This window comes from Myotis davidii, unplaced genomic scaffold (genome assembly GCF_000327345.1).
Source record: "Myotis davidii unplaced genomic scaffold, ASM32734v1 scaffold223, whole genome shotgun sequence".
Classification (NCBI taxonomy): Eukaryota; Metazoa; Chordata; class Mammalia; order Chiroptera; family Vespertilionidae; genus Myotis; species Myotis davidii.
Window position 1 is genome coordinate 2,338,331 of NW_006294609.1, and position 14,602 is coordinate 2,352,932.

At 42.1% G+C, this 14,602-nt stretch overlaps 1 protein-coding gene across 1 annotated transcript; it reads right to left on the reverse strand.

Moving 5' to 3' along the window:
* Positions 1 to 3,210: 3,210 nt before the first annotated feature.
* DENR (density-regulated protein) lies at positions 3,211 to 14,531 on the reverse strand. Its single transcript, XM_006768889.2, has 7 exons — positions 13,754 to 14,531; positions 10,706 to 10,725; positions 9,929 to 10,013; positions 8,926 to 9,009; positions 5,743 to 5,859; positions 3,619 to 3,758; positions 3,211 to 3,514 (listed from the first exon to the last, which is right to left on the reverse strand). Exons 1-7 carry the CDS (start codon positions 13,992 to 13,994, stop codon positions 3,470 to 3,472), a joined length of 732 nt encoding a protein of 243 aa, XP_006768952.1. The 5' UTR covers positions 13,995 to 14,531; the 3' UTR covers positions 3,211 to 3,469.
* Between the last annotated feature and the right edge of the window lie 71 nt (positions 14,532 to 14,602).

Consider the following 14,602-nt stretch of genomic DNA (forward strand, 5'->3'; position numbering starts at 1 on the left):
CTCGCGATACCAGTAGCAGCGCAACCAGCCGCGGGAAGCTGGCTCCCACCAGACCACGTGCGGACACCGCTCTCACGACGCTTCATTTTTCCGAATCCGGGCCTGGGACTCAAGAATGATTAATCTCAGAATATGCGGCCCGCAAAACAGGTTAATAAAGGACGGAAATGAAAGTTTCTGTCCCCATCACCCTGGGTTATGACGTTTGAGTTGCTCACCTGGTTCCCTCTGGCCCAGCCGTGGGCAAACTTACGGCCCGCCGGATCCGGCCTGTTCGGCTGTTCTATCCGGCCTGCGGAGCTGAAAGAGTGGAGGGTTCTCTTGCTCTCCCCTCCGCTCCTTCACCAGCAGCAGCGTTAACATGTATTAGTTCACACAAACACTCACTCCATCCATGCTTTTGTTCCGGCCCTCCGGTCCAGTGTAAGAACCCATTGTGGCCCTCGAGTCAAAAAGTTTGCCCACCCTGGGTCTGGCCCCACTGAACCGCGAGCTTTTTAGCTGCTGCGTGTAACTGACACTGAGAACAGTATCTGGCATTCAAACGAGTACATGGATGGAGGAAGACACCAGCCCTGGTAGCCAATACTTGTTGGCCAGCCCAGCCGACAGCTCTAAACTAAGAATTGCAATTAAGCCCTAACTGTTTTGGCTCAGTGGATAGAGCATCAGCCTGCGGACTCAAGGGTCCCAGGTTCCATTCCAGTCAAAGGCATGTACCTTGGTTGCAGGCACATCCCCAGTAGGGAGTGTGCAGGAGGCGGCTGATTGATGTTTCTAATTCTCTTATCCCTCTCCCTTCCTCTCTGTAAAAAATCAATAAAATATATTTAAATAAATAGTCATTGAGTTTAAAAAAAATCGCAATTAAAAAAATTGTTTAGACTCTGGATGTAGCTCTTGAATAGCAATGAGAATCTTGCAACTTTATCACGACAAAATTTACCACATTCTGGGTTGAACCTAAACCTTTTCACGTGTTGTTTCATAGTCCTCCCTTCTTCCCCTTTACTCTTCATGTTATATAGAAAGTGAACTATGAAAAAATACTTAGCCCTGACAATAATACATTTAATCCCTGGTCACCCACCCCCTACTGCTGCCTTAACCCATACGCTAGCATTGCTGCCAAGACAAGTTACCAAATAGTCTTATAGTATTTCAACTTTATTTTTTGATTGTGAATGAATTAGCAAAACACGCCATTGTGTTTATAAAATTTGAAATGGAAAAACAAAATTACAGCTTGCTTTCAAGCTTCACTGATCTGGGTGACACTTGCCTTCATAGGATAGGCTCATGTTTTAGGAGAACCAAGACAATGTCTTAGAATTTAAAATCAAGAAAGAAAATTCTGCAAGTTATTAAAAATAGCTTATCCAGCCCTGGTCGGTGTGGCTCAGTTGGCTGAGCATCATTCACGCACCAAAAGGTCCCCAGTTCAATTCCCGGTCAGGGCACATGAAGGAAGCAGCTGATGGATGTTTCTCAAATCAATAAATACATATTTTTAAAATACTGCATATCAAAACTGTATTTGCATTTGAAGTTGCCAGCTTAATCATGACAAATCTCTTACACATATCATGAGGTAGGCTGTTTAAGGGTTAGTATTCTTTTTGCTAAAAATACTAGACTGAAAACATTCCACAAAACACACATAAATAGAATGTATGAATTAAAGTCATGCCTTGTTCTACTACTTCATTTTAATCAGAGATTAAAATATACTGTCAGACCGGTTTGGCTCAGTGGATGGAGCGTTGGCCTGTGGACTGAAAGGTCCCAGGTTCAATTCCGGTCAAGGGCATGTACCTTGGTTGCCGGCACATTCCCGGTGGGAGGTGTGCAGGAGGCAGCTGGTCGATGTTTCTCTCTCATTGATGTTTCTAACTCTCTATCCCTCTCCGTTCCTCTCTGTAAAAAATATTAAAAAAATATATATATACTCTATTTTAAATTCAGGTCAAAGAAACACGTTCACACATGTTATACACAAGGACAAGTTTAATCCTGCATTTTCCTGCAGTAACATCCACTGCTGACTATACATGGATTGAAACTGCATTTGCCAAGAACTGTGAACATTAAGAATCTTTACAAGTCACATGTGTTAATATAGGCATACAGACATCTTCCAGCACCAACAGCATACATAACACACACCGCATGGTCTCGATGGATGAATTTGCTTCAGCAGATAATCGTATTTAGTAAAATTCACAGTTAATGCAGAATTTCTTTTTTTAAATTTACATCTTTACTACACATTCTAAGATTTTAATTATTTATAAAAACATTCAAGATTGTAATTTGCATGGCAATAAACAATAGGTTCTAAATTTATTAAAAGAATCTATAGCAATTAAAATACCACCAGTCTTCAACTTGTAGCACCTGGCTTAAGACCTTTATTAAAAACAAAAGTTTAAATTTGTTTAGTGCATTCATTATAATGGTGTTTCTCTTGTGAGAAAAACATGTTTCAGTTGCTATTTCCCAGACAATATATTGAACATGGGTTTATAATATCTGCAACTGGTTAGCAGGAGTTTACACTCAGATAGCCAGAACAAGAACTCCCAGCCTCTGTAAATGGCCTTCCACTCAGAACGATGACAATGTATGAAACGGATTTGGGGTCTGCCCCCTACTTAACATTATTAAACGTTTCCAAGTATTCTTGGAAAATATTTTAAAATATAGGTGTAATAGTCTACTATATGAATGCACCATCATTTCTTTATCTCCCAGTTGTTCATTTATATCATTTGCAATTTTTTTGACAGGAGTAACATCTTGATGAACATAAGACATACCTTTAGGATAATGCCAAAGAAGTGGTTCACTAGGTCAAACAGTGCAGATGGTTTTAAGGCTTGTCATATACTTGATGAATAATATTCAGAGTAGCTTGAACAACTCCAACCAGCAGTATGTTTATGGGCCCACAAAGCGGACTTGGTTGGTAACAATGAAGCCCATTCAACCACAAATCTATCAGATGCCCAGGCATCTCAGAACTATCACACCGAAGAAGCAAGGAAATGATTATGCCTGGGGATGAAGCCCAATTACAATTCTTTAAAACGTCACTCAGCTTTAAACCAGATTAAATCACGACCATTTGGAAAATGATACACAAAATAAACTTCCCACAAAAAGTCTACAGTGTTTTTCCAAAAATAAAAAGTTTAAAAGACGGAGAAGTCAGGACCAAGTGACCAAAAATTTTTATTTGACTAAATTCTATTTCATGCATGAGCATGACAATCTCCCCTGTTTATAGGACTTTGGCAATAAAAAAACAAAACAAAACACAAGCAGCCTTGTACAGAACAGTGAAAATGCCAAGGGCGAGGGTAGTCCACAGTTTTACTGTAGGATAAATATTTTTTCTTTTCAAAAGGCCACTCCCCCTTTGGCCAACTCTCAGTTCAGACCATTAAATACAGACAAATTCTCAAAATCACTTCTTCACTTCTCCAAGATCTTCAATACTATCATCATCCACCTATAAAACACAAATTACATCTCATGAGTTGTGATAGAAAATAACATGAAAGCAACCTGCCATAGTAACTTATTTCTACAGATGTGTATGGTCCATAGACTCACCTCTGGCCATTTTTCCTGAATGACATCAATGATGTCGTCTGTAAAGTCTCCCTGAATGATGATCTCATCCTCCCCTGTCACTGAGGCACCACAGGAGAATTTTTGAGCAAAAAATCTTTGTGCTTCTTTAAGATCAATTTCTGTTATTTTAAGAAAAGAAACAACAAAACTATAATCAGAATTGTGTGTCAAGGACATTTTTCCATTTTGAAATGCATTTTAAATTCATAAAACAGATTGCATTCATGGGCTTCATATTCCTTTCAGAACAATAATCACCATCACAGGCAGTGGTCTTAATGCAACAATTCAAGGTAAACATACAGCCTCAGTAGTACATAAAAATACCATCACCCATAATATTCATGACTTGTATAGTAAGATCAAAATAAATCCAGGGCCCTCGCTGGTTTGGCTCAGTGGATAGAGCGTAGGCCTGAGGACCAGAGTCCCGGGTTCAATTCCAGTCAATGGCATGTACCTCGGTTGCAGGCTCCTCCCCAGCCAGGGCCCTGGTCGTGGCGCATGCAGAAGGCAACCAATCAATGTTTCTCCCGGGGCGCATGCAGAAGGCAACCAATCAATGTGTTTCTCCCACATAGATATTTCTCTTTGTCTTTCCCCTCTCTAAAAAATCAATGCAAAAATATCCTTGGGTGAAGGTTTAAAAAATAATAATAAACAAACAAATAAATAAATAAATCCAGGAACACATGAATTCCATTACATATACACTTCTGAGTACAATGAAGTTCTTTTGTTTATCCCTTTCTTTATTCTTCTGTATCTCTTTTTTTTAAAAAAGGATAATTTACAGCAGAGAAATAAACCTAATGTTTGTAATGTGGTCCAGTGATTGTTTTCCAATCTGTGTTGTCACACAGAGGGACCTTGATTTGCAGTTTCACCCCAGTTTCACTATTCATTCAAGGCCTTTCCGCAGGAACTTCTGCCATCACCACCTTCCCTCACCCTCTACTGTCATTCCCAGAGGGGGCGAGTCACTTTGCAACGCTCCAAGTTACAGGGCCAAAGGAGCAGCACTCACTGGTGGGTGTCAAAAGGAACCTCTGTTGTCACACAAAGGGACCTTGATTTGCAGTTTCACCCCAGTTTCACTATTCATTCAAGGCCTTTCCGCAGGAACTTCTGCCATCACCACCTTCCCTCACCCTCTACTGTCATTCCCAGAGGGGGCGAGTCATTTTGCAACCCTCCAAGTTACAGGGCCAAAGGAGCAGCACTCACTGGTGGGTGTCAAAAGGAACCCTATCCTTGCCCTCTTCATTCTACATAAAATGTGCCCATGCAGGAATTCTGGAGAGGAAAAAGTAAAACCACTTCTCTCTGCGAAAGACATTAAAATGTCTTCCAAATTTGATTTTGAAGCTGTAGTAACAAATGCAGAATCTTATCCTGTATCTTCTTAGCAAAAACAGACCCATGAAATTTTTATGATTGCAGATTTTTAGAAAAAGAAATATATAGAGAGTTCACATGCTTTAAACACACTTAAGATCAAAAAGCAACTGTTTGTTACATTTGTTGCTTGGTGTAAAAAAAGTAAGAAAATTGTCTTTTAAAAGAAACTCTGTGCGTCCTAATAATTGCTCTGGAAGGAAATAAAAAGAGGTTTCCTTCAAACACATGGAAAACTGTAATTAAAAGTCAATATATTAGGTCTCAATAAGAAAATTAAGTAATCTGTATTTTTGCCTCCCTAAACAAAGCTAATGTAAGGTTATTCAAAGACTAATAGCAGAAATTTAATTAATGTCATTTACTTTCTATAACCTAGGCCAGTGGTCAACAAACTCAATTAGTCAACAGAGCCAAATAACAGTACAACGAATGAAATTTCTTTTGAGAGCCAAATTTTTTAAACTTAAACTATATAGGTAGGTACATTGTAATTAACTTAATTAGGGTACTCCTAAAGCTTAGGAAGAGCCACACTCAAGGAGCCAAAGAGCCGCATGTGGCTCTCGAGCCGCAGTTTGCCGACCACTGACCTAGGACAAGTGAAGTTAAAAAATAAACCTTGTATCAGATTGGTTTAAATTGGCTAATTAAAATAAATGGAAAAAAAAACAAAACAAAAAACACACTTAAGATTAAACTCACCAAAAGTTGCAAGGCCACACACTCTTGTTACGTATTTCTTCTTTGCTCTGGGAATTTTGGCTATCGTAACCTTTTGTGGTACGGTCTTCTTTTTTTGTTTTATTTGACCCCTTCCACCTTTATTTATTAAGGAAGAACTTAGCATTAGTTGTTTCACTTTCAATATAGAGAATACTGTCTTTAAAGTTGTTAACTTTCAAAAGGTACCAAATTTTATTTCTACAGTTGCTTGTTCTAATACAAAATTAATGAACACGTGCATGAGTATTCATTTAATAGATATTTAAGTAATATGTGCCAACCACTGAACTAAGGACACAAAACCAAAGAACACAGCCCCTTCAAGGATTCTCAAGTCTAGTCAAGTGCAACAAGAAAAGTTAAATCTAGCCCAGCCAGCATGGCTCAGTGGTTGAGTGTCGACCTATGAACTAGGAGGTCATGGTTCAATTCCGGGTCAGGACACATGCCTGGGTTTTGGGCTCGATCCCCAGTGTGGGATATGCAGGAGGCAGCCAATGATTCTCTCTCATCATTGATTTTCTATTGCTCCCTCTCCCTTCCTCTCAAAAATCAATTAAAAAAAACATATAAAAATAGAAATGTTAAATCTTTACAGCAACCTGCTATTCTATATAATCCTATATAATAATCCTATATAATAAAGGGCTAATATGCAAATTGTCCCCTAAGAGTTGGAATGACCAGGAGTTACACCCACTGGAAGTTTGACCATCGCTATGACATGCGCTGACCACCAGGGGACAGCATGGAATGATGAAAGGCCCCCGCCTGCAGCTGGCAGCCGAGGGAAGGAAGGCCCAATCAGCCCTGATCGCTGGCCAGGCCTAGGGACCCTACCAGGCGTCTAGTATACTATACCTAGAGGCCAGTGCACAAAATTCATGCAAGAGTAGGCCTTCCTCCCCCCAGCTGCCAGCACCGGCTTCCCTCCAGCCACCGGAAGGCACCCGGGACCCAGGCTTCCCTTGCAGCCCCGGCTTCATCCGGAAAGTCGTCCAGGAGGATGTGCAGTCTAATTAGCATATTATGCTTTTATTGTTAGGTAGGATCCATAAATACACACTACCACAGCTTCGAAGAGGAGCGGCTAACCCTGCTTCTGAAGGACAGAATAGATTTCCTAATGGAAGTGGCATCTAAGCTCCTGCAGAATAAGGAATTGTCCTGGCTGGAGAGGTTTAAGAAAGAACATTCCAGCCGAAACCGGTTTGGCTCAGTGGATAGAGCGTCGGCCTGCGGACTGGGGGGTCCCCGGTTCGATTCTGGTCAGGGGCATGTACCTGGGTTGCGGGCACATCCCCACTGGGAGATGTGCAGGAGGCGGCTGATCGATGTTTCTCTCTCATCTATGTTTCTGACTCTCTATCTCTCTCCTGTCCTCTCTGTAAAAAATCAATAAAATATATTTAAAAAAAAAAATAAAAAGAAAAAGAAAGAAAGAACATTCCAGGAAAAGGAATGAGTGCAGAGATAAGAAAAGGTATTATATCTGAGAGCTACACCTGTCTTGATGAAGCACACTATGGATATGCAGCCGATAAAGCCAGAAAAGCAAAAAATTCTGTATCAGTCATTAAAGGAACAGTACATCAAGCTTGTAATTTGATTTTACATTGAAGAGGACATAAGCCACTGAATGTGCAGGAGTAAGACGACCAGATTTATGTTTTGTCAAGATCACCCTACAGTGTGGAGGGTGGGTCTGTGAAGAGTTAGGCTGATTGGGAGGCCACGGAGCCTGCACTGGTTCAGGCAGAAATTAATCAAAATCTAAACCAAAGCAATGGCAATAGCAACGGCCACTAGGCACAGGATAGAGACAGTAAGTAAGAGAGAAATGTAACAGAATTTAGAACTGACTAAAGGGACAAAACGAGAGAACCTAAGATGGGTCTCAGATTTCTGGCTCAGGTGACTGGGTAAACTGTGCTGTCATAACCAAAATAGGGGAAACAAAAGACACAGATTTGGGACTTAGAAAGTTTACTTTGGAAATCCTGCACCTGAGGCGCTTATGGCACCATGCACATTCCCCATGTAGAGACATGGGCCAGGACCAGAGATACAGATTGGGGACTTCTAAGAGTCCAAGTTACGAATGTCGAAGAGCCACCCTAGGACAGTGGTCGGCAAACTCATTAGTCAACAGAGCCAAATATCAACAGTACTTCTTCAAAACAGACTCGCCCAGGCCGAAAACCGACTTGTGCGCATGGGCCACGAAGTTTTAATCACACTGTATGCGCGCCCACACATGGAAATTTGGTGGAAGAGCCACACTCAAGGGGCCAAAGAGCCGCATGTGGCTCACGAGTCACAGTTTGCCGACCACGGCCCTAGGAGAACAAGCAGAATGAAAGGTCAGAGGGCAGAAGACAGAATCCAGGGAAACATCAACTTTTGAGGGACAGAGGGGGAAGTCTGCACAGAAGACCGAGGAAGAGTGATAGGATGAAAAAGAACGTCACAGAAGCCAAGGAAGTACAGCACTTCAAGAAAGGAGTCCTCAAATGCTCTTATCGTTATTTAGCAATTACTGACCCTTATTAGAGGGTTTCAGTGGCGTGAAAGTTAGGTTAGGACAGACTGGGCAGTGAACAGGAAGCGAATGGCTAAGAAGGGAAGCAGGGGGATAAGGCAAAGAAAGACATGGGCTCTTTGGAAATTTTTTGAAAAGGTGCAAAGTCCTAAAAATATCTACAGGCTAATTTTAGTCATGGGGAGAATAATTAAGGAAGAAGAAACAGGAAGGGACAGGATCCAGAGGAGAGACAGACAGGTATATGCAACATCAGTAAAAAAACTGTCAACTGAGCTGTCAGAATAAGAAAAAATTTATATAAATGTCCTCGCTCTAATTAAATAGAATACACAGTTTAATAAGGCAACAAAGTTTTCACATCATCAAGTTGGCTGGTTGCTTTTTACATATGTATACGGCAAATCAAGCATGTTTTCTTAAGTCTAATTTGCTGATAAAGCCACAAATCATTCCGGATCCAACTCCCCCCTGTAAACAAGATTCTGTACCCCTCTGAATGATTCATGAATTACAATAACAGGCGGGCATTACTGATGTTGGAAATGCTTTCATCACTGATTTCTACTGGCAGAGGGAAGGTAAATTTGTGTCCATCAAATCGTGGAATTAGGTCTCACCTCTCTTTTGTTTTTTCTTTTCTTCCTCTTCTCCTGCTGGTCCTTGACCCTCACTAATTCCAGCTTCTTGTTTGGGCGAATTTTCTAGATGTAAAAATGAAAATTCAAAAGCATTAACATCACTTCCTACTAATGTAAAAAAATCAAATCACCTTTGAGCAACCCCATACAAAAATAAGTAATTTTACAACAATTGAGCGTGACAATTATTTTATTTTTGTTAAGCCTCACCCGAGCATATTTTTTCCATTGATTTTTAGAGAAAGTAGAAGGGAGGGAAGGGGAAGAGGGGAGAGACGGGGAGAGAGAGAGAGAGAGAGAGAGAGAGAGAGAGAGAGAGAGAGAGGCAGGCATTGATGTGAGAGAGACACATTGATTGGTTACCTCTCGCATGGCCTGACCAGGACTGGGGATCGAACCTGCAGCCCAGGTACATGCCCTTGACCAGGGATCGAACTAGAGACTCTTCAGTGCACAGGTCGATGCTCTAACCACTGACTCACATCAGCCAGGGCCTTCCCCAATAATTATTATCTCCCTGTTCCCTGTTTATCACTACTCAACATAATTATGTCATTTGTCTCATTTTACTTATTTTATTTGTCTCCCCTTCGAGAATATAATTTCCAAACACAACTTTTGTTTGCTGCTTTTATCCTCATCATTTGAAACAGGGTGTAGCATATAGTATGCTCACAAGAAATAATTTGTTAAATGACTGAGTGAAAATGTATTTGCCCCTAAATCAGTTACTCTTCTTTATATAAAGAAGGTGATATTTTTAACATACACTGTCTCAGAGAGAAGACACAGGAAGCAGTGTGTGATTTGATATAAGGAATTTTAACCCGAGAACTTAAGATAGTTTTAAAGTTCATAGGTATAGGTTATAACTCTGTAATCATCCTACTAAAAGAAGACTTTTTGTATCTTTAAAATAATACCTTACGTGCATTTGTTTTGGGTATACAAATTTTGATGAAAGAAAAAGAAATGTTCATACCTACTGTAAGTTTTGCGAACTCATTTGGAAAATTCTTCTCTAACCACTGTCTACATTTAGCAACATCAGGCATATATTCACAGTACTGGGAGGGAAAGAATAAACAGAGTTACAACAAAACATTTGCAATCAACCAATATATTTTCATTTAAAAGCATTCCAAGTACTTGCTACATAAAGAATGATAAAACTAACTACTTCCACCTGCTGTCTTATCCACAGGAAATCTATATTCAACCAGGAAACACCCCGTAAGAAATCAGAAATAAAAAGAAATTAGGCAGCTCCTCACTGTAGTAATTTATTTCTTTTCCATCAAACAGAAGGGCCATTAGAAAGGGAACAAACAGACAAAAACACGTACATCTACTTCTTGCTCTGGGCACATGGGTGCCTCATAATTTTCATGGCTTGCCCACAGAGCCTGACTTAGAAGCTTATTAACAGAAGTCTTACACATAATTCATGCTTTCCTCTGCTTGCATGTCAAATTTTGGCTTTAAAGTTACTCTTGTTTTATTAGCTGACTGACTATTCATGAGTGCCAGGCAAAAACCCAAACTGTATGGCTAAGTGCAAAAGATGCACACATGAGACTCAAAATCTAAAGATTAATTTGTTATTCCATAAAATTATTCTAAACCAAGTTTGTCTAATAAAAGGTTGAAAATCTACTACTAAATGATAGAAAATGAAAAATAAGAAAAAAGTTCTCAAAATAGCTGTAAAATTAATGATCTCAAATGCAGAAATTAAAAGAATTTTAAAAGAACTTACCTCTGTTGGTAATGAACACACTGGGGAAATGGAGAGAAAAAGATTCAGAAATTTAAGTACACACACAGCACTCATCATAACTTTAATTTAAAATTGACAAAATGCCTCATTTGTACTTTTTCCTATATTTTTTCTGTACTATTTTTCAAATGCTACCATCATGCCTTGCTTGTTTGAGGCAAAAGGCACATGGTTAATACCACACTTATAAACTTCAGTGGCACTTTGCTACCATTTCTTTGCAATATACTTTTTCCTTTTCCTATTACTAAAAATAATAAAATAAAATCAACTTCCCCCTACAAATCACTTACTATTTGTAAAAGTTATTTGTAAACTAACTTTTCAAGGCAAAACTCTCGCAGTCACCTTCAAATGTCACATCACTAAGTGGAACAACCTGACATTATACAGGGATAATCTTATAATTATGCTATGTCAAGCTGACCATTTTTTCTTTCTTAGTGGAACCTAAAATAATGGTACATCTTATAAAATAAAGAATTCCAGATTTGATGAAACAGGATATAAAGAATAGCTCTTAACTACACTAGTATACTTTTCTAATAATAATAATAATAATAATAGCATTTATCATAATACATTCTTTTTTTAAAATATATTTTAATGATTTTTTACAGAGAGGTACGGAGAGCGATAGAGAGTCAGAAACATCAATGAGAAACATCAATCAGCTGCCTCCTGCACACCTGCCACTGGGGATGTGCCGACAACCAAGGTACATACCCTTGACCGGAATCGAACCTGGGACCTTTCAGTCCGCAGGCTGACGCTCTATCCACTGAGCCAAACCCGTTAGGGCGTACATACATTCTTGTCTTAGTTGCTGTACCAGAAGCTTGATACGACTCATCTGACTTATTTTATAGGCCTGAAGAAATAAGCCTCTAGCCCTCAGTGAAGTTTGTTAACTTGCCCAAGGTCAGGTAGCTGGTAATGCTGGAGTCAGGATGCAAACTTTGGCCATGACTCTAAAGTCAAACAATATAACCCAGTAAAACGCATATATAACAAAACTCAGCCAACACTACAAGAAGTTCCCCCGCCTACTCTCTTACTGAGGTATTTTACACTAATTTTAAATTACTATCAAAGGTATTTTTTAAATGTTTTTATTCATGTCAGAGAGAGGAAGGGAGAGGGAGACAGAGAAACATCAATGATGAGACAGAATCACTGATTGGCTGCCTCCTGCACACCCCCCACCATGAGCCCGAAATCCTGACCGGGAATCGAACCATGACCTCCTGGTTCATAGGTTGACGCTCTACCACTGAGCCACACCCACCAGGCACTATCTATAATAATAAAAGGGTAATATGCAAATCAACCAGATGGCCGAACAGCGGATGATCTTCCAGATAACCTTCTGGATGAAGCCGAGGCTGCGAGGGCCGAGGCAGCTGCCATCAGGGCTGCGAAGGCCTACTCTCTTTTTTTTTTAATATATTTTTATTGATTTCAGAGAGGAAAGGAGAGGGAGATAACAACATCAATGATGAGAGAGAATCATTGATCAGCTGCCTCCTCAACCTCCCCTACTGGGGATCAAGCCTGTAACCCAGGCATGTGCCTTTGACCGGAATCAAACCTGGGACCCTTCAGTCCGCAGGCCAACGTTCTATCCACTGAGCCAAACCAGCTAGGGCCGAAGGCCTACTCTTGCATGAATTTTCTGCATCAGGCTTCTAGTCAAAGATATTCAATAAAGGATGAGTTGATACAACTTTTTAACTCAGTAACATCGCCTCTCCTTCTACAGTCCTTGAACTCCAGGGGAGGAGGTCTCTATTCCACTCACAGAATGTAGGTCCACGAAAACAAGGACTTACTCCCTACGTAGTCCCCAGCACCTACAACATGCTAGGCACATAATAACTGGTCAAATATACTTTAAAAAATTAGTGTTTACTTGCCCTTTTACTGCCTTGTACCTTCAAAGTTTTCTGAGACTTTCCAAGATGCTAATAAAATTAGAGCATTTCCGCCCTAACTGGTTTGGCTCAGTGGGTAGAGCGTCGGCCTGCAGACTGAAGGATCCCAGGTTCAATTCCGGTCAAGGGCATGTACCTTGGTTGTGGGGACATCCCCCATAGAGGGTATGCAGGAAGCAGCTGATCGATGTTTCTCTCTCATCCATGTTTCTAACTCTCTATCCCTCTCCCTTCCTCTCTAAAAAATCAATAAAATATTTTTTAAAAAAATTAGAGCATGTCCAATTCACAAATGTTTTTGTATTGAAAATGAGGCATATTCAAAGGAGGGAATCCTGATTTAGGCTAATATATATATACACATATATTTGTTAATCCTCACCCGAGGATATTTTTCCATTGATCTTTAGGGACAGTGGAAGAGAGAGAGAGGGAAAGACCGAGAGAAACATCAATGTGAGAGAAACAAACACATTGGTTGCCTCCTGCACGAGCCCCGACCAGGGCCGGGCTGGGGAGAAGCCTGCAACCAAGGTACATGCCCGTGACCGGAACAGAACCCCGGGGACCCTTTGGTCTGCAGGCAGAGGCTCTATCCACTGAGCCAAACCGGCCAGGGCTATTTTTAATCAAACCAAGAACCCTGTCCCAAGACTGTCCTTCCACACACATCGCTGAACCCCCCCACCCCCACCCCTTGGCTCCTGACACCCTCCCTCTGCTACACTGGCACAAAGGGGTTTGCGCCTCCAGGAGTGCACCAAGCTTTTTCTTCCCCACTTCCCTGTCATATCCGAGAAGGGACCTCCTTTAACAGCTAGACTAGCCAGTAACATCCGGCTGAAACAGTCTATCTGCATGTCTCTCTTCCAACTGGGCTGTTGGCTTCGCAGGGGGCCACGTAACAAGACACAAGCCGCACAGGTGGGGAAAATGTGTTCATCTCCCCGTCTCAAATGAAGGATTCACCCCACGATGAAGACCGATGGAAAACGGAGGACGGGAACCAAATGTGAAACGATGATCACAAGGCATACAAACACAGTAAGCAAAAAACACAACAACAACAACAAAAACCGCCGCGCACACTTGCCTCCGCAGTAAAGGACCCGGAGCGGGTAATCGCCATCTAACTTGGTATTGCTCCTGGAGTCTCCTTTGCAGTCATGGCCCCCGGATTCGGAACTGTCAGCAGCCATCTCACAGACCTGTAAGCCGGGGGAAAAGAACACACATCTGCACGACCGTGGGCCGCGACCCCGGGGCAGCCGTGCCGGGGTGTGGCCCTGCCTCGTCCCCCACCAGGAATAACCCGAACCCCAAGTCCGTTTCATCTCCCTGCTGTCAAGTGGATGACGGGGATACAAGCTGCCATTAGGATTCACAAAACGCGAGCCGCTCCGGGCACAGGGCACACCGTCTTTATCAGGCCTACGGGGAAGCAAGCGCCTGGGGGGCAGAGGGCACTCATCCAAGAGGAAGGAATGGGGGAAAGAACGGGCAGGGCAACTTCGGTGGAGACGGGGAGGGCAAAAGGTCTGGGGTGATTAGGAAGTGGTGCAAACCCGCGGCAATAAAGGCAACCCAGCAGGTGGAAGAAAAGGCCCCACAAAGAAGGGGTGGGTCCCCGGAGGTGCCCCGAGGGCAGGGTGTGGGGGCAGCTACACGCCAAGGGAGTCAGGAGCCGGGATGGGAGTGGGAGAGGGCGGGGAGACCAGAGTCTCGGGAGAGAAAATAGGGCAGGAGAGCCGAGGAGGCGCAGAAAGTAAGGGAACTGGGGTGACAAGGGCGGTCCAGGTGGGAGAGCCGGGACCGGGAGCCGAGGGGGCTAATCCCGGGGACACTCGAGGGGCCCATGTGGGCGGGGATGTGGAGACGCCCGGCCCCTTCCGCCGGGCGGCAGCACCTTAGCTTTCCCCCCACCCCACGCTCTCTATACGCG

What these genes read in the sequence shown, in the direction of transcription:
- DENR (XM_006768889.2), bottom strand. Translation starts at nt 13,994, where the DNA reads ATGAAACGGACTTGGGGTTCGGGTTATTCCTGGTGGGGGACGAGGCAG. An exon ending in CCGGGTCCTTTACTGCGGAG is followed by an intron (nt 10,726 to 13,753) that starts GCAAGTGTGCGC and finishes CCATTTCCCCAG; the next exon opens with TGTGTTCATTACCAACAGAG. An exon ending in GTGTGGCCTTGCAACTTTTG is followed by an intron (nt 3,759 to 5,742) that starts GTGAGTTTAATC and finishes TTAAAATAACAG; the next exon opens with AAATTGATCTTAAAGAAGCA.